We start from the raw sequence: 27,006 nt of genomic DNA, 5'->3' as shown, positions 1-27,006 counted from the left end.
CTTTGTCCTCTTAGCGGGTCCTCATAAGGGAATAGCGCTTATAAGGCTACCATTGTGCAGTGGATTAAGGAGACTATTGCTTTTGCATATCTTCTTCAAAAAAAGCCTGTTCCGGAATTTCTCAAGGCTCTTTTCAATTGGGGTCTGAGTCTTCTCTTGGTCTGAGTCTTCTCTTGTGCCTCCAGTGGATATTTGTAAGACTGCAGTTTGGTCTTCTCTGCATTCCTTTGTCAGACACTACCGTGTGGATGTTCAGGCGCATCAGGACGCGGTGTTTGAGTGTGTTCTGGTGTCGGCCTTTTGGGGGTCCCACCCATGAAGGGGACTGCTTTGGTACGTCCCATTAGTAAATAATTGTATTGGTCTATCGGGCTACACAAAAAGAGAAATTAGGTTCTTACCTGCTAATTTTCTTTCTGTTAGCCTGTAGACCGGTACAGTTCCCCACCCTATCTGTGTCTGTGCGGTGATTGCAGTTTTTGTTCACGTAAAGATTTTGCTTTTCTGTGGGTTTAGTATTTTTCTAGGGCTGGGAGATCAGAGAATAGCGGCTGTGGTTCAGCTGGCAAGCTGTGGGGACACTTTGCTGCCGGGGGCTATCCTATGCATTTTTCAACAGCCTTCACGTTTATTAGTTGTTACTCCTGTTCGGAGTCTTGTTACTGTTTACGGTTAGTTTTCTTCTTGGTTCTGCTAGTATATGGGGAGGGTCGGTTATTTTGTACTATGCTAAAGTTTTGGTCTCAGTCTCCACCTGTGGGTCATAATGAGCTATTACCCATCATTAAAGAACTGTACTGGTCTACAGTCTAACAGAAAGAAAGAAAATTAGTAGGTAAGAACTTAATTTCTCCTTTTTTTAGCTTTTTAAAAATGCTTTGAAGAAAGATGTTCTGTAGTTATCTATCCACTATAGTATGCTTAGGTGTGAGGGGTTTGAGCTGAATGTCTCCTGGGGAGTTGTAACTGCTCTCATATGTTGCAGTTTGCAAAGCAGACTTCAAATTTGATCACTATTGTAACACAGAATGTTGTTGCATATGGTTTTTATACTGTTTTCTTATAAGGAAGAATGCCTTATAAGAAAACAGAAAACCATATGCACATTTTCCTTTGGTTTTCACCTGTAGTTACCAAGTTTTTTTGTTTTGTTTTTTGTTTTTTAAATCTCTGTCTAGATTTATTTTATGAGCTTTTAGATTATCCACTTGCCAAGGTTCTAAGTAGTTTAAAATAAATATATATTATAATTAACAGCTCAAAATACAAAATCATCATAATTAAAAGTATATAATACTGTATGTGGAAGAGAGAGTAGCAACACACAGAGATGGCTTGAAAAATTCTGATCTGCCCGCAGTTTGATTCACCCAGAGGTGGGACGTTACTGGCTCAAAATCAAAAATTAACAAACTAGGATATGGGGAATATATACAGAGCTGTGCATTCATCTGTAACTCTACACTGCCTTTGGTTGAGACATTCCTTCTTATCTTGTAGCGGTGATGGATGTACAAGACTCTACACATGTGAGCTGTAAACTGTTCAAAGGGCTCTGTGATGCCCTCATCTGTACAGATGATTTCATTGCCAAAGTTGTTCAGAGGTATGGTCTGGGCCCAACTTAATGGACAATATAGAAAAAGAGATTTAATCATAAACAATCAGATCCACTAAAGGTTAATCAACCAGGAGATTGAATTCCTTTAATTAAATGAAGGAAAGAATCTCAGAATTGCCACTCCAAGGATCATAATATTATCCATATAAGGAATTGTGGCGTGGGTATCTTTCATCGATCCAAAACCTTCATATATCTACATGACTTAATCTGCCATTTTAATCAAAATTTTTGAATTTACTACTCAATGATTTATTCAGATTTTTTTCTTTTTGTTAAAATTTTTGAATTTTTAAATATTTATCTTTTAAAATAAATTGTCTTTTTTTATAAATAACATTAATCAAAACTGCAAATAGCATTGTTCACTTGTGCAAATCGCAATAATCAAAACTGTGCAATATAAACTGTTCACTTAAGCATATAGCATTAATCAAACCCTTATTTTTTATAAGATTAGATCACAGCTAGTGAATTACAACAAAAGTACTTATCTTTCAGCTTAGTTTATACTGCTGCTTCCGCCCCATGTATCGTATCCAACAGGAACACGTTTCGCCACTAACAGGCAACTTCTTCAGGGTTTATGATACGGGCTAAAAATAAAAACACAAAAAAGAATAGTAAAGATTGCATTCTAATTTCTAGCCTATAAGGCAAAAACACACAGCATACTTACTTTTTAGCATTAACATTCAATATGTTGTAACACAAGCCCACAATAAAAAATGGTGCTTATATTGATAGAACGCTAGTACATGTGCATTAAAATTCATGGCATTATGCTATTCTCATTGGTTGAATAGTTCCCTTTAATTATTGAGCAACAGAACCATTTAATTAAACTAAATTATTCTTTTAAATAAATGCTGACCAATCCAATGTTGTATTGAGACCAAATGGGTGCATGCTTTTGAGAAGGTAAATCCATTTTAACTCTCGGCTGAGATATTGGTTCATGGTCAATAGCCAAACATCGGAGATCCTGAAAGGTATGTTTGAAGGAAGCACACTGTTCCACTATGACCTCCGAACTTCTATCACGTTTCAAGTTGGATTTATGCTCCACATTCTTGTCTTTAAGATATCTTGTCATGCCACATACAACAATTTACATGGGCAAATGTTAACATATTTAATTAAATGTAGTCCTGCAGTTCGTAAAATAATTCAAATCATATTGTTGTCAGATGGATTCTCAAAAGTCTTTGTTTGAATCATAACCTCACAAATACTACAAGAATGACACTTAAAATGACCTTTAACAATATTGGATATTTTCTTAATTCTCATCATGGAGGGACACAAAATTTCTTTTAAATTAGAATTATGGGAAAAAGCATTTTAAGCCTTTTCTTCTCAAAGACTGGATGGAGTTTCACAATTTCCCAATTATTTCTAATAATTTGTGCTACTGTTGCACTTTTTGAACAATATCGCATTACACACTTATCCTAGGACAAGCAGGCAGCATATTCTCAACATGTTGGTGACGTCACCGATGGAGCCCCCTAGCGGTCATTTTCGCAAGCAGACTTGCTTGAAGACCTTCAAGCTTGCGATTGGCCCACGCATGTGCCCCTCCCGTCCGACCTAAGGCATATGTCTCCTCAGCGTGGCCTCAGTTCTATGTTTTCCGCGGAGCCAGAAGCACTGCTCCCTTGCGTCACGCGATCTCGTTGTCCCTCTTGCACTGCGGCTTATTTGGTTACTTTCAGTTAAGTCGCTGTGCCTGCCTCTTTATTTTTCTTTTTTTTTCCGTTCGTATATTTTTGACCGGGTTCACCGGTCTTGTTCTGGCCGCCTGGCCTCGCGGGGCCGCGGACGTCCTTTTTCTTATGTTCCGGCCTCGTTCCAGGTTTAAAAACTGTACTCAGTGCAACTGGGTTATCTCCATCACCGACCCTCATCATTGATGTGTGGAGTGCCTGGTTGCGGAGCACCGTGCTGAGTCATGTCCATGTTGTGCGATTTTGCAACCGCGGGCTCTTCGTCAGAGGGTGGCCAAGATTCTCCAACTATTTGGCCCTATGGATCCTGCGGGACAGGCCTCGAGCTCAGCCTCGGCGCCTTCGTTGGGTGCCTCGGCCTCGAAGGCTCCGGCCTCGGCTCCTCCTGCTACTCTGGTCTCGGGTAAGTCTCCTCTTTCCTCCTCAGGTGTGCCGGCAAAGAAGCCTGCCTCAGAGTCTCATGTTGGTGCCGCCTCGTCAGCGTCTTCGAGACATCATTCTAAGCATACCTCCTCATGTAGGGAGTACTCTTCCTCGAGGTCAACCCCGAAGGAGTGCACTGCTGCACCTATGATCCAACAGCCTTTGGTCTCGGTGCCTATGTTCGAGGACATGCTTAAGGCTATATGCAGCTTTCCTCGGTGGTGAGCCACTGGTCCCGACCTCGACGCCTCTGACCTCGGTCTTGACCCAGCCTCGGTCTGACTAGCCTGAGAGTCCTTCTCTCGTGTCTCAGGGCCGTGCCCGCAAGACGCATCGGGTTCCCTCGAGTGATTCTTCATTCCCTGAGTCACCTGTGACTTTTTGAGGGTCCAGGACAGGGGTCTGCTTTTCGCCCGCTACTATGTCGAGGCTTGCCTCTCCTAAAAAGCTCTGGTCTTCTCTGCCCCTTTGGGGCAGGTCTCCGACCGCAAAGCCTTCCAGGCACACCCTTGTCCTCAAGTTGGACTCTAGTTTGCGTTCTCCATCGAGGCAGATGCCAACCTCTAAAGGGTCTTCTTCGAAACTGGTGGAGGAATTTTCCTTTGCCCCGTCTTCTCCGAGGCTCCGTCAGCTGATTCCTCGGACTCCAGGGTCCTCCCCGGTCCACCTTGCACGGGGTTGTTCCTCGACGCCCCCCAGACACTTTAGTCGAACCTCTTCGATCTCCCATTCGCAGGACTCCGAGGCCCCGGCTTACTATTCGAGGGAAATTTCTCTCTCTTTCTCGACTGCCCCCAGATCTTGCTCGGAGTCTCCTCAGGGGGATGAGTCTTCTTCTCGAAACTCCTCCTTTACTCGTTTCATCTCTGACATGGGTAGAGCCTTGAACCTGGACCTCCAGTCTGAGTCCTGTTATACCCAGGAATTCCTGACGGAAATGGGTGTTGATCATCAGCCCCATGAGGCGCTGCGCTTGCCATTGCACCAGGTTCTCCGGCAAACATTTTTCCGGAACCTGGAGAACCCCCTATGCGGTCACGGCCATTCCCTCCAAGTTGGAGTACCGTTGCCAGACGATCCCGGTTAAGGGGTCTGAGAGTTCTCAGCTTTCTCACCAATCCTTGGTGGTTGAGTCTTCATTGAAGAAGTCCAACCCCTCAAAGGTTTATGCTGCCGTCCCTCCGTGCAGGGAGGGCCGTACGATGGACAAATTTGGTCGCCGTCTTTATGAAAACTCAATGATGGCGAACCGTGTCCTCAACTATAACTTTATCTTCACATCCTACCTCCGATTCTATGTGGACGCCCTCCGCTCATTCCGGGAGGAGGTGCTGGATTCTCGGCATCAGGAATTTTGTCTCCTCGAGGAGACCCTCTCCCAACTCTGCCTCTATATGTTTCAGGCGGCCTATGATACCTTCGAGTTGTCCTCAAATTGTGAAGGAAGCTCTTTATTCTTCTCCAAGACCTTTTTTAATACCTCCAAAATTTCTTTTGAAATTAACTAGTATGACCTTGAAAGAGAATTTCTTCATTTTTGAAAAATATATGTATTTACAACTTTCTGGTGTTGCGATGGGGGCAACTTTTGCCCCATCTATTGCCAATCTATTTATGATCAATTTTGAAGATACATGGATTAAAAACTCTCCCTTTAGTGGTAAAATTTATTCATGGCACAGATACATTGACGATGTATTCTTATTATGGAGTGGCAATGAATATAAACTTGCATCTTTTTCAACGTGGTTAGACTCTTGTGACATAAACATTAAATTTTCTATGACATCATCTAAGGAGTCTATACATTTTTTTAGATGTTGATATTTGTCAAACCAATAACACCTTTGTCACTAAAGTTTTCATCAAAAACACTGATAAAAATACACTCTTGAAATATGATAGTTGCCATCCGAAAAAATTAGAAGAAAGTTTGCCTTTTTCTCACATGGTAAGGATTCGGCGAAATTATTCAGATTTGAATGAATATAAAAGGAAGTCCAAATATCTACAAGAGAAATTCATTTCAAGGGGGTATCCCAATCATGTGATGGATAAAGCGAAACGTCGTGCTAAGTACATTAATAGGGAGCATCTTCTAGATGACCAGAGAAAAAACATACTTGAGGATGATGCTGAGACGTGTGTAATGCGATATTGTTCAAAAAGTGCAACAGTAGCACAAATTATTAGAAATAATTGGGAAATTGTGAAACTCCATCCAGTCTTTGAGAAGAAAAGGCTTAAAATGCTTTTTCCCATAATTCTAATTTAAAAGAAATTTTGTGTCCCTCCATGATGAGAATTAAGAAAATATCCAATATTGTTAAAGGTCATTTTAAGTGTCATTCTTGTAGTATTTGTGAGGTTATGATTCAAACAAAGACTTTTGAGAATCCATCTGACAATAAACAATATGATTTGAATTATTTTATGAACTGCAGGACTACATTTATTATATATGTTATCATTTGCCCATGTAAATTGTTGTATGTGGGCATGACCACAAGAGATCTTAAGACAAGAATGTGTGAGCATAAATCCAACTTGAAACGTGATAGAAGTTCTCGGAAGTCATAGTGGAATAGTGTGTTTCCGTGTGTTTCCTTCCAACATACCTTTCAGGATCTCCGATGTTTGGCTATTGACCATGAACCAATATCTCAGCGAGGAGGTGATAGGGTGAAGAGATTAAAACGAGAGTTAAGATGGATTTACCTTCTCAAAAGCATGCACCCATTTGGTCTCAATACAACATTGGATTGGTCAGCATTTATTTAAAAGAATAATTTAGTTTAATTAAATGGTTCTGTTGCTCAATAATTAAAGGGAACTATTCAACCAATGAGAATAGCATAATGCCATGCATTTTACTGCGCATGTACTAGCGTTCTATCAATATAAGCGCCATTTTTTATTGTGGGCTTGTGTTACAACATATTGAACGTTATTGCTAAAAGTAAGTACGCTGTGTGTTTTTGCCTTATAGGCTAGAAATTAGAATGCAATCTTTATTCTTTTTTGTGTTTTTATTTTTAGCCCGTATCATAAACCCTGAGGAAGCCGCCTGTTAGCGGCAAAACAGGTTTCCATTGGATACGATATATGGGGCGGAAGCGGCAGTATAAATTAAGTTGAAAGATAAGTGCTTTTGTTGTAATTCACTAGCTGTGATCTAATCTCATAAAAAAATAAGGCTTTGATTAATGCTATATGCATAAGTGAACAGCGTTATTGCACAGTTTTGATTATTGCGATTTGCACAAGTGAACAATGCTATTTGCACAGTTTTGATTAATGTTATTTATAAAAAAGACAATTTATTTTAAAAGATAAATATTTAAAAATTCAAAAATTTTAACAAAAAGAAAAAAATCTGAATAAATCATTGAGTAGTAAATTCAAAAATTTTGATTAAAGTGGCAGATTAAGTCACGTGGATATATGAAGGTTTTGGATCGATGAAAGATACCCACGCCACAATTCCTTATATGGATAATATTATTATGATCCTTGGAGTGGCAATTCTGAGATTCATTTAATTAAAGGATTTCAATCTCCTGGTTGATTAACCTTTAGTGGACCCAACTTAATGGACACCATAGTCTCAGCATCAGATGGATTATTTTAAAATGCAAGATTTCATTTTTGCTAATCTGATCAGTAAAAGGAGCACTTGTTCTGTTGAGGGGGAGAGAGCACAGTTCATATGTCTCCTGAAGAACTCCCTGGGATAAGTAAATAGTGATATCATGGGCCTTGTTGTTAAATGACCACATTCATCAGTAATATCTCTTCTAAAATGTTAGTTGCTGACTGAGTAGTCAGAAATTTTAATTTTAAATAAATTTGAGATATACATACTAAAACAGGTCTGAGATTATGTAAAGTTTTTTGGAAGAGCCTTCCTTGTAAGGATTTCTGTAAAATGCTTGTTTGAGTGCACCTGCCTTGTGGACCTAAAGGCGAAAGGTCATGCTATTAGATCTAAAATAGTAAATATAGAATTATCATTTTCATTTATTTCGATTACTGATTAATAAAACAAATATCATGTATATGAAGGGCTTAAATTAGCATTCAGGAAATTTCAGTAGAATTTGAGGCTCCAATTTGAGCAATCATAAATACATATTATAATCTAATTTGTACTGAGACACTTTGTGCTATGTGTTTCCAGATGTATGTCGATTCCTGTGACCATGAGAGCCATTAGAAGGAAAGCAGAAACAATTCAGGCAGATACACCTGCTCTGTCCCTCATTGCAGAGACAGTAGAAGACATGGTGAAGAAAAACCTACCCCCAGCTAGTAGTCCGGGCTATGGCATGACCACAGGCAATAATCCCATGAGTGGCACCAGTACACCAACAAATACTTTTTCTGGAGGGCCTATTACCACATTGTTCACAATGAGCATGGGCATGAAGGAGAGGCATGATTCATCTAGCCACAGTGAGGACTTCAGCAAAGTGTCTCAAAATCCCATTCTTACCAGTTTGCTACAAATCACTGGAAATGTGGGGTCTTCTATGGGTTCAAGTCCAACTCCTCCTCATCATACACCACCTCCGGTGTCATCACCTGTGAGCAACACCAAAAACCACCCAATGCTGATGACTCTCCTGAAGGACAACCCCCCTCAGGATTTCTCAACACTCTATGGAAACAGCCCTCTTGAAAGACAGAATTCTTCTTCATGCTCTCCTCGGATGGAAATGGGCCCTGGTGGGAACAAGCAAAAGAAAAAAAGGTTAAGAGCAACAGCTGAGAAATCAAAGCACCAGACAGAAGATGATTTCCAGAGGGAGCTATTTTCCATGGATGTTGATTCCCAAAACCCTATTTTTGATGTCAATTTGACAGGAGACACTTTGGATACGCCTCATATCACTCCTGCGCCTAGTCAGTGTAGTACTCCCCCCACTTACCAACAGCCAATGCCTCACGCCCAGTCCTCCTTACAGAGGATGCTTAGGCTTCCAAGCTCAGACAGTATTGGACCTGATGTCACAGATATTCTCTCTGATATAGCAGAGGAGGCGTCTAAGCTACCCAGTGCTAATGATGACTGCCCCCCCATAGGCACTCCAGTCAGGGACTCTTCCAGTTCGGGACATTCACAAAGTGCCATCTTTGATGCTGATGTTTTTCCTACAAGTAACAGTGAGAATCCATACACAGATCCTGCTGACCTCATTGCAGATGCCACTGGGAGTCCAAACAGTGACTCTTCTAATCAGTTTTTTCCAGATGGTGTAGATTTCAATCATGAATTGTTAAGCAACCCAAGTCAAAGTGCCTTTGGGGATGAATTCTATGATGAGAGCAGCCAAAGTGGTGACAGTGACCATTTCAAGAGGTTTTCATCCCAGGCTCTCAGTGCTTTAGGAGTTCCAGGATTGGGAGGTGATGGAGGCGATAACAAATTCAAAACCAGTTCTCAGGCAGACACTATTGACTTCAGTATCATTGCAACAGCAGGCAAATCATTGGGTTCATCTGATATAATGGAGCACCACAGTGGAAGCCAGAGCCCTTTAATGAGTGGTGATCTGGGGAAAGACAAATCTCAAAAACAGCGCATGAAAGACAGTAATGGAAGTGGGAATAGTGGCCTATCGACCACAGGACTTGATGGGAAGACAGGAAAACGGAGCAGGACCCCTTCCAGTGATGGTAAAAGTAAAGACAAGCCACCTAAACGGAAAAAAGCAGATACTGAAGGGAAATCTCCTTCTCATAGTTCATCCAATCGCCCTTTCACCCCACCAGCTAGCACAGGAGGATCCAAATCTCCTGGAAGTTCAGGAAGGTCACAGACTCCTCCAGGCATAGCTACCCCTCCAATTCCAAAAATTACAATCCAGATTCCCAAAGGGACAGTCACTGTTGGGAAACCTACTTCACACAGTCAATATACTAGCAGTGGATCAGTATCTTCTAGCAGCAAAAGTCATCATGGTCATTCCTCCTCCTCATCTTCCTCTTCCTCCTCCTCTTCATCATCTTCCAACTCGGGAAAAACAAAAAGCAGCAAATTAGAAAGCTCTTCTGGCTCAAAGTTGAGCAGTAACCTGTATTCTGGTCAGAGTGGCTCTGGATCAAGCCAGTCCAAAAATTCATCACAGTCTATAAGTAAATCTGGATCTTCTCCTGTCGCAAAACATGGTCTTGGAAGCAGTACTTCAGGCAATTCTAAGATTAAACCCCAGGGGAAACCTTCATCACTTATGAATCCTTCCATGAATAAACCAAATATTTCTCCTTCCCATTCTAGACCTTCAGGAGGTTCTGACAAACTTTCATCTCCAATAAAGCCAGTTCCAGGCACTTCTCCTTCATCTAAAGCTAAATCGCCTATTAGTTCAGGTTCTGGAGGCTCCCACATGTCAGGAACTGGGTCAACTTCAAATCTGAAATCCTCTTCAGGGATGGTATCTTCTGGGTCTATGTCCCAGAAACCACCACCTTCATCTAATTCCTCCACTGCATCCTCCACTGCCTTTTCATCCAGTAGTTCAAACATGTCTTCATCCCAGAATCAGCATGGAAGCTCCAAAGGGAAATCTCCCAGCAGGAACAAGAAGCCATCTCTGACTGCAGTCATTGATAAACTGAAGCATGGTGTTGTCACCACCGGACCAGGTGGTGAAGAACCAGTGGATGGCCAAGGAGGGGCAAGCTCTAATTCCTCTGGCCATAGTGTCTCATCAAAACACAGCATGTCTGGTAGTGAGTTTCAGGGAAAGCGAGACAAGAGTGACAAAGAGAAATCTAAGGCTTGTGTCTCAGGAAGCTCTGAGAACTCCAAGAAAACCTCTGAATCTAAAAACGTTGGAAGCACTGGAGTGGCCAAGATCATCATCAGCAAACATGATGGTGGATCCCCTAGCATTAAAGCCAAAGTAACTTTGCAGAAACCTGGAGAAGGAAGTGGGGATGGGTTACGGCCTCAGATGTCATCCTCTAAAAGCTATGGGTCTCCTCTGATAAGCAGCTCTACACCAAAGCATGAACGCTGCTCACCGAGTCATAGTAAGTCACCAGCCTACACCCCCCAGAACATAGACAGTGAAAGCGAGTCTGGATCCTCCATAGCAGAGAAGTCCTATCAGAACAGCCCAAGCTCAGATGATGGTATTCGGCCCTTGCCTGAATACAGCTCTGAAAAGCATAAGAAGCACAAGAAAGAGAAAAAAAAACTAAAGGACAAAGACAGAGATCGGGACAAAGATAGAGACAAGAAGAAGTCCCACAGTATCAAACCTGAAAGCTGGTCCAAGTCTCCAGTTTCCTTGGATCAGTCTTTGTCCATGACCAGCAGCACTATCCTTTCCACCGACCGGCCGTCACGACCAAGCTCGGGATTTTTAATTGGTGAGGATGATGATCTCATGGATGTGGCTGTTATTGGGAATTAAACATATAGAATTATCAGTTTAGGGCATAACTTGGATTTTGTAGACTGTCATGAAGGTAAATGTTCTCAGAGTTGGCAGTTTGATAAAGTATGACACAATCTATTAAGATGGTACTCCTGATTTATAGAAGGGATTTTTGGAGAAGTATTTGTAATTCCAGAAGGTCCGTTCAGCCCCTTATAGAAGAAGCTAAACTCATACCATCTATGGTAGGCCCAAACAAAACAGTCTCCTGGGTTATAGATTAGATTTGTATCCCAATATGAGGATGCATGAAGGGTAACCAAGTAAGAAAAGCTTGCCTATTTTTTGGAGGAGACATGTTTACTGATAAACGATGGTTTTCAGCATTGTTTCAAATCAAAAAAGAATCTGGTTTTCACAGGAACTTGAAGGTGTTGATAAACATGATCTATTCTGTTCTTTTCCTAATTTTAAATGCTAAGCTGTTTTGTGCAGCCTCTTAAAATTACTCACTTTGAAATTTGACTATTTATTTGCCTTTTTATAACTTTATCTGGATTTTTCAAAATTCTGTGTAAAAGTTTTAAATAAACTTTTATTTTTAGATTTTTTTTTTTTTTTTTTTTTTCATATTTTAAAAAGTCCTGAACTTGCATATGTGAAGACGGGGCTGATTTAGTTTGTGATACACTTGTTTGAAATATGGTGTGTTAGCATACATGTCACTGTGAGAAAGGTTAGCACTGCACTACCTGGCTTCTAGTGTTAACTTTCTGGTGCCTGGAGTCAGGATTTTCAGATTATAAAGTGTATTAGAATGTTTAGTCTTCGTTCAGAGCCCAAGTACTAAAAGAAGTTCTGGCCTTAGAACTTGATAATCATAGAAAAATAGGGTTGGAAAAGACTAATAGGTTCATAATAGACTTCAGTGAGGATGACCTCACACTTTCCTGGGTAACATGTTCTGCTTTTACTGCTGGAGAACTGATGGGCATTAGGAAAGTCATACAATGTAAAGCTTGGATATGGGAGAGCTGTCTTGTACTCACTGTATCATTGTGGGATGTCATAGCAACATATAACTGCAATCAAATGAGAATTGTTTTCCAGTTTAAAAATTCTGTATTGGTCTTTGGGCAGCCTAAAGCCATTTTTAAATCTGTAGTGATGCCTTCAGTCTACAATATAATGTTCTAGTGATTGCACTATACAGTGCAATTTTAAATACAGACATGACAACAAGACACTTACCTTTGAAGTGCAGAGAGGGTTTAGCGTTAAAAGAAGAGGGAATTGCCTGTCTGACATTTTGGTAGCCTATGGTGAAACATGAACAATGCAAGGCTTTGGTTATTGTCCAGACTAGTATAATGACAATGGATCCACCAAACCTGCTGCTAGGCTTCAGCTTCATTGCCATTTGGTGCACAATCTTCAGTGTTTGACATTAAACTGCAATCACTTTGTTATATTCATCCTTAAGCTAAAGTTATTAGCTCTGTAAATTTTGGTCATATGGCTCCATATCTGTTTCACCATGGTGGAGATGAATTCAAGGCAGTTAGAGAAAATATTTCTGTTTAAACAACATTTTATGTAAACTCCTTACTTAAATACTGTAAGCAACTGATCAGGCTGAAACCATGAAAGAAGCTTAGCAAACTTTTCTTTTGTCCTTGCTTTAAATATTTGCTTGTCTCTCTGGACAAGCAGAGTGCAAGCACCCACATTGAGGACAGCTTCCTGCAGATATTAGAACTCTCCCAATGCTCATAAAGATTTAACAGAATTTTTGAGTATTTGTAAGTATTCCTGTGCTCCTAACTGTCATGTGTCATTTTAGTTCATTACTAAGCAAGAGGGAAGAAATAAAGGTCAGCATGGCTGCATTCTTGTTATCTGAGAGTATTCAGTACAGGTAAGCAATACTGCTTGCCAGCAAGTGTGCTACTTTCATGTTTAAAGCCTTCCTAATGGAAGTAGATATTTAGGGCAAGATTCTATATAGGTTGCCTAAAAAATCAGCGCTGACTAGTGTGGTTCTGTAAGTTAGGCGCATTGTACAGAATTATGCTTAGCGCTGCCTAAGCAAAATTAGGCATTGCTAGGCATCCTAACTTTAGGCACATTATAGTTATGCTAGGGGTGGAGTTTTCACCTAAATACCAGTGCCTAATTCAAAAAGAAGCACCTAACTCAAAAATAGACCCACGATCCACCCCTAGCCATGCCTACTTCTAGGTAAGTGTTTTAGACTAGGTGCCTACTTTTATATTGTAGAATCAATTTTTGTTAGGTGCCTAACTTTAAATTCCAATTAACACCAATTACTGGCACATAAAGCCTATTAACCAATTAAGTCAGACACCTAACTTTAGGCAGACTATGTAGAATTTGTCAGTTGTGCAATCTGTAAGAAAAAAAAAGAAAATTCAGGGATAATCGGCTCCTGGTATTAAATATCTGAGTATGTGCACTGGGGATCAGCTGATACGGGGACCTGTGCCCAGTTAACTCCGTGTATAAAGTTATGACTCTTTTTTTCTTTTCTGCCTTTAAGCAGTCATTTAGCCAGTTAGTGGGCTGAAAGCTGCCCCTAAATGGCTAAACACTGGATCCATCTAAACAGTGCCAGATGCCTCCTAACCTAGCCGATTAGTAGAAATATTCAGTAGCATTATCCTGTTAAGTACCACTGAATATTGAGGACAGCCAGCTCGGCAGGGTTTAACTGGGTAAGAGAAAGCCTCTTCTGTCCAGTTAAACCCTTTTGAATGTCAACACCTTCATGTTTAAGTGCTCAGGTTGGCCTAGTAGCTTTCCCAAGCTCTGAACTCCCTGATAAGATAACAGGTTTGTTGAAGAATGACTTAAGCAGAATTGGTAGCAAAAGTATCAAGTTGTTCCTCACATTCTGCATAATTATATTACATTAGTATTTATGGATCACTAATATGCCCCAGAAGGAGTTCAATGTGATTTACAATTTATAAGGGCCTGACCGTATCCAGAGCTTCTTTAGCAACTCTCCATACCGGCATAGGAATCTTACAAGCGGATATATATCTCATCATGACCAGCAGGTGGAGACTGAAACAAAACTCTGGGATAGTACATAATAGGTGCCTTTCCCTATTCCTAACAGTCTTCTTTCAGTCTCAGCAGGTGTGAGGAGCTGTACCCATCTCCCTTGGTAGGGCTGTTGGAATTTGTTTAGGGATCCTGATTCCCATTTTTGTGCCGGATTGAGCTTGGGTGGCCCCTGTTTAGGGGTCCATCCAACCTCAGGGGTGTAACACCCGGCGGGTCTCGTGCTGGGTTTTCTCCACCTCCCCAACATTTTCTTAAAGGTGCTTCAGCAGTAAGCCTTGCCCCCTAATTCAAGCAAGGCATACTGCTTTGAGAACCAGTGGAGTCTGTTCTATAAAAAAAAAAAATAATAATAAATCCTGAGGTAGTGCTGGTCTGTACGGTTGCTTTCCCTTTAAATTTGCTGTATTATTCATCTAACCGGCACTTTTTCTTACTAGGTCGCATGTGGAGCTATGAGCACTTTACAGGGGAAAAAGTGCTCATTGTGTTCCAGACACGAGGCACTCGCGGCGGGCCTGTGCAAGCGGTGTACAGGTCCGCCACGGTGGAGGAACCTCGTCGGTAGCAGCTGCAGGTGTCCAGACCTCCCCGCCACTAGTGCCTCGCGAGTTGGCAGGGAGCAGTGGGGAAGCCCGGTCTTCCCCCACTGCCCACAGAGGGATTTCCTCAGCTGCCGATGGTAAGTCCTTTTGGGGGGCCCATTGGGGGGGCTGGGATTCCCTCCGCCTGTTCCCCCGCTGCCCATTCTCCCCAATGACTCCTTGCCAGCATTCCCTCTGGTTCCGTTGGGTGCCTGGCTTGCATGAGTTTTTACCAAATGGCCCGCGATCACGACTGATCATGTGTGTCCTGGAGGTGGTGTGAGACGGATATGCTCTGGAGTTTGCCCGCTCTCTGCCAGATCATTTGCTAGCTTCTCCGTGTCAGGCGGCATAGAAAACGCAGGCCTTTCGCCAGACCCTTCAACGCTTGCTAGATCTCAAAGTGGTTGTTCTAGTATCTCCTCAGGAGTGTGGCACCGGCAGGTACTCAATTTACTTTGTGGTGCCCAAGAAGGAGGGGACCTTTCGGCCCATCTTAGATTTAAAAGGGCTCTCAAAATTATTTCTTTTCGCATGGAGACTCTGCGGTCTGTCACTCTGGTGGTTCAGCCGGGGGAGTATCTGACTTCTCTCGATCTGATGGAGGCCTACTTGCATGTTTCAATTTGGGCCTCCCATCAGCGCTTCCTTCGTTTTGCGATCTTGGGTCAGCACTATTGGTTCTGTGCGCTTCCTTTTGGTCTGGCCACGGCTCCCTGGACATTCACCAAGGTTATGGTGGTCGTTGCGGTGGCCTTGGGGACAAAGGGCATTCTGGTGCATCCCTACCTGGACGACTGGTTGATTTGGGTGAAATCGTTTCATGAGAGCACCCGGGTCACAGCTTGAGTGGTAGAGTTTCTGCAGTCGCTGAGATGGGTGATCAACCTTTCCAAAAGTCAGTTGGCCCCATCTCAGCATTCTGGAGTACCTTGGGGTTCTGTTCGACACCTCCTTGGGGAAGGTCTTCCTCCCAGAGGCCCGGGTAAACAAATTGCAATCTCGGATTTGGCTGCTTATAGCGTCCGAGTGTCCTCGGGCGCAGGATTTCCTCCCAAGTCTTGGGGTCGATGGCGGCTTCCCTAGACATAGTGAGGTGGGTACAGGCCATATGCGTCCTCTTCAGTATGCTCTGCTTCGGAGGTGGTCACCCCAGAGGCACAGTCTGGATCTCCCTGTTCCTCTGTGGGGCTTGGCGAACTGCAGTCTTTGTTGGTGGCTCCAGACCTCCCATTTTGTTCAAGGGCAGAGTCTGAATCAGCCACAGTGGACGGTGCTTCGCACGGATGCCAGTCTCCTCGGTTGGGGAGCACAGTGTCTAGGTCACTCAGTTCAGGTCACCTGGTCCATGAAGGAGGCATCCTGGTCGATCAATGTTCTAGAGACCAGAGCTGTCCATCTGGCACTGTTAGCCTTCCACTCCTTCTTGACAGGCAAGTCAGTCAGGGTTCTTTTGGATAGTATCATAGCGGTGGCCTGTATCAATCGTCGAGGGCACCAAGAGCACTCGGGTAGCACAGGAGGCGGATCTGCTCATGGTCTGGGCAGAGTCTCACCTTCAGAACATCTTGGCCTCCCACATAGCTGGAGTGGAGAATGTTCAAGCGGACTTCCTCAGTTGTCACGTGCTAGATACCAGAGAGTGGTGTCTAAGCCACGTGTCCTTTCAGTTGATAGTGCAGTCTTGGGGTCAGCCCCTCATGGACCTGATAGCCACAAGTGTCATCTCCAAAACACCCCACTTCTTCAGTCGTCGCAGAGATGGGTCAGGCCGAGGGCCTGGATGCTCTGGTCCAACCATGGCCAACGGAGGGGCTGTTGTATGTGTTCCTCTGTGGCCATTAGTTATATTCTGCATTGTTCGTCACCTGGGCCTGGTTGTTCTGGTGGCTATGGATTGGCTCTGGATCTGGAGTGACATCTGGTATCTGATCCTCTTCCTCTGCCTTTTTCGCCTGATCGTCTGACTCGGGGCCCCATTCCCATATTTGATCCAGGTCCCTTTTGTCTTACGACTTGGCTCTTGAAAGGGAACGCCTAAGTAAGACGGTGTATTCAGATAAAGTGATTTCCACTATCTTGGGGTCACAGCGACTTTCCACTTCTCGGACTTATGTGCGGGTTTGGCGTATCTTTGAGGACTGGTGTGAGGTGCATGGAGTGGTCTCTTCGTGTTTCCCTGCCTCGCATCTTGGAGTTCTTGCAGGATGGCCTGGACAGGGGCTTGGCTTGGTCTTCTCTCCAGGTTCAGCTGGCAGCCTTGTCAGCCTTTCGTGGGTTGTTACGAGGTCAGTGGCTGACTGCCATTCCTGATGTCATTCGCTTCTTGTGGGCGGCCAAATTGCTCAAGCCTCCTGTGCGACCGTCTGTTTCCTCTTGGGATTTGAATCTGGTCCTGTCCGGGCTGGTGCGTCCCCCTTTTGAGCCTTTGGGCACCTGCTCGTTGAAGGACCTTACTCTTAAGGTGATCTTCTTGGTGGCTATTACTTCTGCTAGACGTGTTTCGGAGTTGCAGGCTCTCTCATGTAGGTCTTCCTTCCTGGAGTTTTCTAGGGAGCGGGTTGTGTTGCGGCCTGTTCCTTCCTTTCTGCCAAAGGTAGTTTCTCATTTTCATGCCAATCAGACATTGATCCTCCCGGTGTTGGGTAGTCGGGAGGGATCTTCTGAGCAGAAACAGTTGCGCAAGCTAGATGTTTATCAGGTTCTTCGCTCTTATGTGCAGAAGACCCAAGAGTTCAGGAAATCAGATCATCTTTGTCCTTGCCGAGTCCTTGTAAGGGGGATGGCGCTTCCAAGGCTACCATTGCGCATTGGATCAAAGAGATTATTGCGTCCGCATATCTTCTTCAGAAAAAGCCTGTTTGGAATTTCTCAAGGCTCATTCCACTCGGGGTCAGGTGGCGACTTGAGCTGAGTCTTCGCTAGTGCCTCCAGTGGACATTTGAAAGGCTTCTGTTTGGTCTTCCTTGCATTCCTCTGTCAGACACTACCGTGTAGACGTTCAGGCGTGTTGGGACGCGTGTAGACGTTCAGGCGTGTTGAGTGTGTTTGTGTTGGCCCTTCGGGAGTCCCACCCATGATGGGGACTGCTTTGGTACGTCTCGCTTGTAAGATTTTCTATACTGTTCTGGAGAGTGCTAAAGAAGGAGAAATTAGTTTCTTACCTACTAATTTACTTTCTTTTAGCCTCTCCAGATGGCATAGGACCTCACCCTGTCTATTGTCGTGTTGTTCTTGTCGTTATTGCACATGCAGATTTTGGTTTTTCTACAGGTTCTAGTATTTTTCTAGGGCCAGGGAGAATTGAAAAGCTGCTGTAGCTCGGCTGGCAAGCTGTGGGGACATTTACTTGCTGGGATCTCTCCTTTGCATTTTCCAACAGCATTTGGGTACATTAGTTGTTATTCCTGTTCGGAGTCTTGTTTATTTCTGTTTAAAGTTATTACTTCTGCTTGGCTATTCGGTAGACTGTTTGGAATAGGGAAAGGAACCTATTATGTACTATTCCAGAATTTTGTTTCAGTCTCCACCTGCTGGTCATGATGAGATTCCTATGCCGGTCTGGAGAGGCATGAAAAAAGTAAATTAACAGGTAAGAATCTAGTTTCTCCTTTCATTAATTACTAGTCAAAAGGTATAAAAATCACTGCAGGATGTGATTTAATAGATAACCTCGTAAAATGTGAACATGTAATAAGTGGTTTAAGACAGTGCAAGTCCACTTCTCTTATTCATCTGAGGAACAAAGGATAGCCAAAAACAGTTCTGTAGAGCAGCTCAAAGGATGTCTCCATCTGATAGAATCATATGCATACAGTATAGTGTGGTCTGGTCAAAGCCTTCCTTATTGCCTTATCTGAAAAAGATATAACATTTTGTTCACTTGTATTTGCATTTTCCAGTATTACAAAGTCAAATACACAAAGCAACAACTATCGGAATTAGATTATTTTTGTGTGCATCAGGTGCAAGAAAAAAAAAGTATTTGCTGACTCTTTCCATTGTAAATGTTTTCACTGTTGCAGTTTTGGAGAAAATGTATATAATTCCTGCTCATTTTACGTTCTGTTGGCCATATACTGTGCTTTTTAGGTTTTGGGGAGGGGGAACATTATAATGTGTATTTACATGCAAATAAATCTATTTGGTAAAAACATTTTGTTGTAACATAGTAGACAGCAAATAGACTTGTGTGATCCATCTAGTCTACACAATAATGTGGTTAGAGTTTTACCACCACCTTGAAGGTTACATCCCTGTATAAACATTGTTTAAGTGTAAAGATCATTTTAAAGTTTTGCTTAAATTTCTACATAGGAATCCTCTGTGTTTATCACATGTCTTTTTGAAGTCCATCCCTGTTTTTGACAGGGAGGGCATTCCAAGCATCCACTGACCTCGTTGCAAAAAAAAAAAAATCCCAATGTTACTCCTCTCTGCAAACTTAATTCATGTCCTCTAGTTCTACCACTTCCCTCTCTCTGAAAAATGTTTGTATATTAATACTTGTCAAATATTTCATGATATCTATCCTGTCTCCCCACTTTCCTGTAGGGAATACATATTCAGGTCTTTTCTCATACATCTTTGACTCAAATCCCATATCATTTTTGTAATCACCTATTGAACAACTTCGTCTTTTTATGTCCTTAATGGGATGGTCATAATTTTGTGATCCACTTAGTTTTAAGCGGACTATAAATTTTAAATAAATAAAATAACATAGGAAATCAGACAGGAAATCTTTATCTCGACAGCCATTTTTACCGTATAGAAAGAATGGGCAGAAGTGAGTGGGAATCGCTCCTGCCCTAATGCACCACTAGACCAGGGGTAGGCAATTCCAGTCCTCGAGAGCCAGAGACAGGTCAGGTTTTCAGGATATCCATAATAAATATGCATGAGATAGATTTGCATCTCAAGGAGGCAGTGCATGCAAATCCATCTCATACATATTCATTGTGGATATCCTGAAAACCTGACCTGGCTCCGGCTCTCGAGGACTGGAATTGCCTACTCCTGCACTAGACCATCAGGAAAACACAGTAGGCCTTGGGGGGGGTTACTCTTGTTTATTTGGGAGGGAGGTAGGGAACTGTAGCTGCCAGTCTGGTGAGGGTGTGGGTGCAGGTATGTGCTGATCGCAACAGCAGAATTCTGGTTCAGGGGGCTTGTAGTGGCAGAGGGGGAGCTCTTGAAAATAAACCAAGGCCATTTTTGAAACATTATTTTTGACCAAAAATCTTGGTTTATATTTGAGTATATACAGTGTTATTTTCTGTTACATATATTCATTTATTTATTAATTATTTGAATATAACAATTTTATTCCAGCTACATGTTTTAGATTACAGTATTTATAAGTTATTGTGTTTTTATAATTCACTGTAACATTTTAAAATTTCATTTTCTAGTGTACAATAGGTGTGTCATTCTGGACAGATGGATAAGATCCCCATTCTCAAAAGCCATGCAGAAGGAATGCACTCCAGCTTTTGAATCTCTCCTCCACCACAGGGCTCTGCTGCCTCCTTCAGTTTTTCCTTCACACGAGCCAAAAGTAGTATCTGATCTTCTCTCTATATTTATTGTTTTCAGTTTTTCTGAATATATTGTGATTTTTAAAAAAAATTTTTTACAGCTTTTGGTGCTCATAGCTCCCCTCGTCAAGGGTTCAGTTCTCCCTGCATGGAGGAAAAGCAGATTGAGGTCTGCAGCTTGACAGGCCAATTTCTCTTTGGTACCAGTTGGCCAGTCTGCAGACACTTTTCTGGAGCTCAGAGTCTGTTCCCTTTGTAGCATTGCTCGCCTACTGAGTTGCAGGGGCTTGAGTGCAAACAATCGGGCATCCATATGGGACTAAACGGGATGCCGAAGGGTGCTGGCTGTGTTTTGCCTCCCCTTCAACATCTGTGGGTCCACAGGATTTAGAATTTGTTAGATTCCGATCCGACTGGCATCCTGCAGATTCATTGTTGGAGGAGAGATTGGTTTGAGGCAATGATTTTTTCTCCCAGATCCAGCTACTTTAGGAGCTGAGGCAGGCTGCAGCATATATCCAGCACAGGTTACAGTGAGTAAGGCTGTTAAAGTCTATGAGGAAAATCGGAGGGGGGTAGTGTCTTTAAAATTTTGTTTTTCCGGTTTCCTTCCCTTCCCTTCGGTTCCTCCACCTTTAAAATCCCTTTTTCTTTAGTTCCTCTCCAGACTGGTACAGTTTACTGATGGGTAATAGCTCACCATGACCAGGTGTAGAATGAGACAAAATCTTCTGGCTGTAATACAAGTAGCTGTGTTTTCCCCTAATATAACCAGTCTGTTCTCAGTCTTGGCAGTGGTAAGCTGTTGCCAGCTTTCCCTTGGTTAGTGAAGGCCTGTTGGAAGTTGTTTAGTGGCCTTCTTGTCTCTGTTTGGTGCCGGACTGAGCTTGGGGGGACCTTTTCAGGGGTCTGTCCAACCTCAGGGGTGTCACACTCGATGGGTCACGAGTTGAGTCCCTCCACCATTTCCTCCACCTCCCCAAAATTTTTCTAGAGGTGCCTCAGCTGTAAGCCTTGTCATCGATACCAACAAGGTTTATGACTTAGAGAGAGAATGGAGTCTCTTCTGACAGGAAAAAAAAATCCTGAGGTAAGTGCTGGTCTAAAGGGAGCCTTCAATTGACTAATTTACTTTTTTGCTGTTAACCGGCACTTTTTTTCAGATAGGTCGCGTATTATGCAATGAGCACTTTTAAAGGGAAAAAGTGCTCATTTTCTCCAGATGCGAGGTCAATGCGGCTAGCCTGTGCTCACGGTGTGCTGGCCGCCATGAAGGGGAATCCTTATTGGCTTCAGGTGCTGGCTTCCAGGGATCCCCTTCATGAGTGCTTTGCATTCTGGCAGCTTCCCACAATGCCTTCACAGGGAGTCCCCCAGATGCCGATGGTCAGGGAAACAAGGTTTCCCTTTCTGCCAATGCTGAGGCTTCCTTACAGCTGCTTCCTGCTTTAGCGGCTGGAGCGGTTCAGGCTTCTCGGCCACCACAGGCCTTGGGGGTGTTTTTCTCAGTGGGCTTTGCTCCGATTTTAGTGGGAAGCACTCCATTTTATCTGCAGCCTCAGGTGACCTTCCCCTGTATTGGAGAGACGGGCAGGTTTCTGCTGGGTCCCTTGATTTATCTGTTGGTGCAACTGACCTAGATTTGTTATAGAACCTGTGGAGAGTGATCAAACTTAAGTTTATAAAAATACTCAGAGATATGAAACTCTGTAAGGAAGGCTGAAAAACCTCCCTTAGGTGAAGAGTTCACCTTCCAGTCATTGTTATTTTATAAAAACTTCGATCACTGACTCCAAAGATAGTGTATTTGTTCAGTTTCAAAAGAATTTTCATATAATTGTTGGCTGGTATACTTAAGTCACTGTATGGTATATATAATGTAATTTGCACTTAGCTTCAGCAGGATTCAAGGGGTCCCGACGTGGCCCCGTTTCGTTCCCTGCCTCAGGGGACCCGAGTGTGGATATTTTAAAATAGGTGCCTGGTTTAGTAAGTGTACATCTGTGACTATTAAATGAACGGTTCACTGCACGAAGAACATAAGGTGTAGTAGCATCAGGCCACCACCAGAACAAAGCAAACGAGCAAGTGCATAACAAAAGCAAAATGCAGAACACCAATTGCCCAGCAATAAGGTTTTTCATTTTCCGCCCACAGCCCCCCCATCCAAACCCAACCACCCCTCCCCCGAGTGGATAACACTGAAAAAGTAAAGAATGCGCAAAGAAAAAAAAGTGAGGTCTAAGCTAGTATCAAGGAAAACAGTTGAAAAAAGAAGAAAAACCACCGAAGCAAAAGAAGAGAGACGAGGTAAGAAAGAGAAAAAGATAGGAAGAAAGAGGCAAGAAAAGATAGCAGAGGAGAAGAAAAATGGAGCCAGAGTGACACGCTGACCCTAGTTACAAATTGAACAGCAAGTGCCTCATCCTATGAGGTAAAGAAGCCCAGTACACCTCCCAAATATCCTGAAAGTTGGCCCAGCTACATAGCACCCTACTCAAGATTGCTTTACGCTCAAGCAGAGCCAGTTCAAAAATAAATTGTTTCCATTGACCCACAGAATGAGTAGCAGCCACCCGCCAATACACCAAGATCACCCTTTTAGCCAGCAATAAGGCTTTGAACATGAAAAGTTGTTGTCCACCAGTCATACCACCCAAGTCACTCGCAATGTAAAAAAGAGCAAGCTGAGGTGAACAAACAGGCAAAGAAGGCAATAAAGACCCAAGAAAAGCCCATACCCTAGTCCAGAAAAACTGTATTTTGGGACAGGCCCAGAACATATGCCCCAACGTAGCACCATGTTGACCACACTTAGGACAAGCATCCCGCTCAGCAAACTAAATGCCCGCCAAGGGGAGATAAAGGCTCTATGGAAGAACTTGTATTCCTGTTCCCGGTGAACCATATTACAAGACACCGTTGCTGTATGTACAAACCCACTGGAAATAGCAGGCTCTACAACAACCTGCAGATCCGCACTCCAAGCCCGAGCCAGTCGACAAGACTGAGTATCAGGACTCAGATTCAAGAGAAAAGAGGTATAATATCCCAGCCGAAGGGCCACCAGCTTCCACATTGCCAGACAGTCCCAACTGCTCAGAAATAGCAACCGTCAAAGCAGATGCATCTAAACCAGACACAATGTTGTAGCTGTAAGTACCCAAACATATTTAGGGAGTCCAGATCATATAGAGACAAGTTCCAAAGGGGTGAGAATATGACCCTGCTCATGTATAATATCCCCCACCTGTTTAATACCCTGCATATGCCAAACCTGAAAAGTGCGAGTCTCCTCGGGACAAAATCCAGGTTCCCCCACAATAGGTAAGAAGGGGGACACACTAAAATTCACATGTAACCTCTTGCACAAGTTTCCAACCCCAACGCATACATGCCCAAACATGTTCTTTCCAGAAGGCGGATAAGCGTGAGGAGGGAGCGTGGAGAATATACAACCCCGAAAGCGCCGCTAACAGGTCCCTTTCAAGCAAGAAATTCAGTCACAGATGTTTCAAGGCAACAGTCTAGCAGCATCCGCAATCCACAAACTAAGTTATAAATCCGAAGGTCTAACAGACCAAACCCCCCCCTTAAACATAGGAAGAATCAATACCCGTAAGGACAACCAGGGCCTTTGACCCCCCCATCCCCCCTCCACACACAGAAACACAGAAAGTGCTTTATACAATACATCTAGTTCACAGCGCTTTAACCAATTGGACAAGGTCTGCAATAGATACAGCCAGCGGGGACCAGCATCATATTGTAAAGATAAATCCACACTGCCAACAATATGGGGAGAGAGCCCCAAAGCCTCAGAAGCTGTACAAATTTCTTAAGTAATGGTCCCACATTATACTTGTTCAACTTCCCCAAGGTCGAAGGAACATAAACCCCCAAATATTTAACCTGAACAGGTACCTCTGTCAAAGGGAAATTAGGCCAAACTACGGAGAGTAATGTGTAAGGCCAGAGCCTCCGATTTAGAAATGTTGAGCTTCAAACCAGAGACCACACCAAAGCTACGGAACAGTTCCAATAAAGTTGAGAAGGCACCCTCCAGCCAAGTAAGCAGCACCATTATATTGTCGGCGAAGGCCAAACAACGGATCGACGAATCGCCCACCACCACCCCCAGCAAGTCCGGATGTTGTCTAAGCTGTATCAATAAGGGTTCCAAGAACAAAATGTACAATAGCAGGGAGAGCGGGCAGCCCTGCCTCATCCCCCCGCCCCAAAGGAAACACTGGAGAAGCATGACCATTGACCAGGACTGCAGCCACGGGGTTATAATACAAAGATTGCACAGCACGCAGAAAACCTGAGGTTCCAAAACGTTCTAACAAAGGGAAAAGGAAGGCCCACTCGACCTGGTCAAAGGCCTTCTCTGAGTCAAAATTTATGACCAGAGAAGGTATACAGTGATAATCACAATGGGCCATAGCCAATAACAACTTGCGTACATTGTGACCTTCCTGTCAACCCTGCAAAAAAAAACAACAACTTGATCCTCTCACCAGTGCAGGGATAAGGGGCCAGTCAGTCTACCAATATCTTTGCCAAGATTTTTAAGTCAACATTAATTAATGAAATAGGGCAGTACGATTCAACCAAACTATGATCTTTGCCTGGCTTGGGCAGGACAGTGATTAAAGCCTGATTAGCCATGGCAGGAAATTGCCCCCAGGCAATAGCCTACTGATAAAATTGACAAAGTGGATCATCGACATATCCACAAAAGAGTTGAAAAAACTTGCCACTGAAACCGTCAGGGCCAGGTGATTTACCCAGAGGTAACCATTTAATGACCCTACGAATCTCGTCCCGTGATATAGGCAGACTTGAGAAGATGACATCAGGAATAGCTGACTGAGGCAGACCCAAGGAGTCAAGAAAGCCAGCAATTAATGTCTCCTGACCCACCACCTCGGCTGTATAAAGATGTTGATAGTACTGCACAAAAAGAGTTTCCAGGTGAGCCTGCTGGGTGACCACTTTCCCCTCAGAAGTGCTCAAGGAAGAAATATAAGAGGAACCCATCCAATTTTTAGTCAAATATGCCAGCAATCTGCCAGGCCTATTGCCAAACTTATAATAAAAAATGGAACAATGCGCACGTTCATGCAAGAGGGCATTATAAGCTGCCTGAGCTGTTTGTATTGTAGTGTAGGGGATTGAAGAAATAGCCCATGACAAAGTTTTACCCTCTTCTTCAGCTCCAGAACCTTGCGGGCCAAGATCTTTCGTTTCTGAGAACTGTAAGTGATGATAGCACCCCGCAACACAGCCTTAGCTGCACTCCAAAAAAGCTCACCCTCTCCTATATGCCCATTATTAAAGGAGATATACTCCTGCCCTTGCTGCACGAGAAAGGTCGCAAAATCAGAGTTGTGATAAAGAGCTAAAGGGAATCTCCATCTCCCTCCTCCAAAGTGTCCACTCCTCACAATCAAATCCAGTCATATAGGCGCGTGATCTGATATAGCTAATACACCAATGGCTGCCCCAGATACATCTTGAAAAGAGGAGCATGAGAGAAAAATATAATCCTCGAGGAAGTAAGATGGACCCTAGAAGTATGGGTATAATCACGGTCCCCGGGGTGCAACATGCGCCACACGTCCACTAGGTCAAGCACTTGTAGGAAAGCAGGCAAGCCATTATCTGACCAGATGAAGGCGTGGGAGGACCCACACAAACAATCCAGGCTAGGAAGCATAACTGAGTTAAAATCCCCCAGAAGAATCTTTTGATCCAGGGAAACATCTTGTAAGGGCAGGAGAATACCAAGAGCTGTTTCAAAAAAGAACACTGTAGTGTTAGGGGCATAAATAGAGTCCAAATGAAGCTTTTTCTGGTATAACATGCCCTGTACCACCACATACCGCCCTTCAGGGTCAGAAATAAGTCATTTGAAAAGGGACTGATTTATGTATAAGTCTGGCCATCCCCCACTTTAGCTCTCGATGAGGAGGCAGAATAACATTGCCCAACCCAGGAATGTCTCAGCTTGTCATGCTCAAGCGCATAAAGTTTAGTCTGCAATCCCACAATGTCAGCTTATGACAAGCCAAGCATTGGAGGATCTTAGTTCTTTTAATGGGAGAGTTGATCCCTGAGACGTTCCAGGACACACATCAAAGCCCTCTTTTAGAGGTCATGGAACCCAGCAAAAAGAGATTACTTGCAGAACAATCGAAAGCCACTGCCAAGGTGCCCAGCCCTCACCCTGACAGACAACTATCATTCTCACACAAAACAGTCATATCCACTCTAGGCCAATCCACTCACCCCACCCCCTCGAATCCCAACCACCCCACCCACTCCCAGCAACCCCTCCTCTTCCCCTCTTGAACTCCACAAACCATCTAGGACAGGGGTCTCAAAGTCCCTCCTTGGCCACAATCCAATCGGGTTTTCAGGATTTCCCCATTGAATATGCATGAGATCTATGTGCATGCACTGCTTTCAATGCATATTCATTGGAGAAATCCAGAAAACCTGACTGGATTGTGGCCCTCAAGGAGGGACTTTGAGATCCCTGATCCAGGGGTACCCTCATGCCATAAATCCCCCTCCCCCTGCCCAAAGAACCAGACCCCTATGAACAGAATTCATAAGTAACCA

The 27,006-nt window shown here is 43.4% G+C and overlaps 1 protein-coding gene across 4 annotated transcripts in view; it reads left to right on the top strand.

Annotated features, from left to right (window-relative positions):
- Positions 1-13,661, top strand: part of MED1 (mediator complex subunit 1) — a 98,016-nt gene extending 84,355 nt beyond the window's left edge. For all 4 annotated transcript variants that reach the window (XM_033917376.1, XM_033917377.1, XM_033917380.1 and 1 more), the window contains 2 exons: positions 1,501-1,606; positions 7,955-13,661. In XM_033917376.1, coding sequence (XP_033773267.1) covers positions 1,501-1,606; positions 7,955-11,198 — 3,350 coding nt within the window. In that variant the 3' untranslated portion in view covers positions 11,199-13,661. The remainder of the gene's footprint in view (positions 1-1,500; positions 1,607-7,954) is intronic.
- The last annotated feature ends 13,345 nt before the right edge of the window (positions 13,662-27,006 follow it).

Source organism: Geotrypetes seraphini, chromosome 13 (assembly GCF_902459505.1).
Source record: "Geotrypetes seraphini chromosome 13, aGeoSer1.1, whole genome shotgun sequence".
Classification (NCBI taxonomy): Eukaryota; Metazoa; Chordata; class Amphibia; order Gymnophiona; family Dermophiidae; genus Geotrypetes; species Geotrypetes seraphini.
This window is presented reverse-complemented; position numbering and strand designations above follow the sequence as displayed.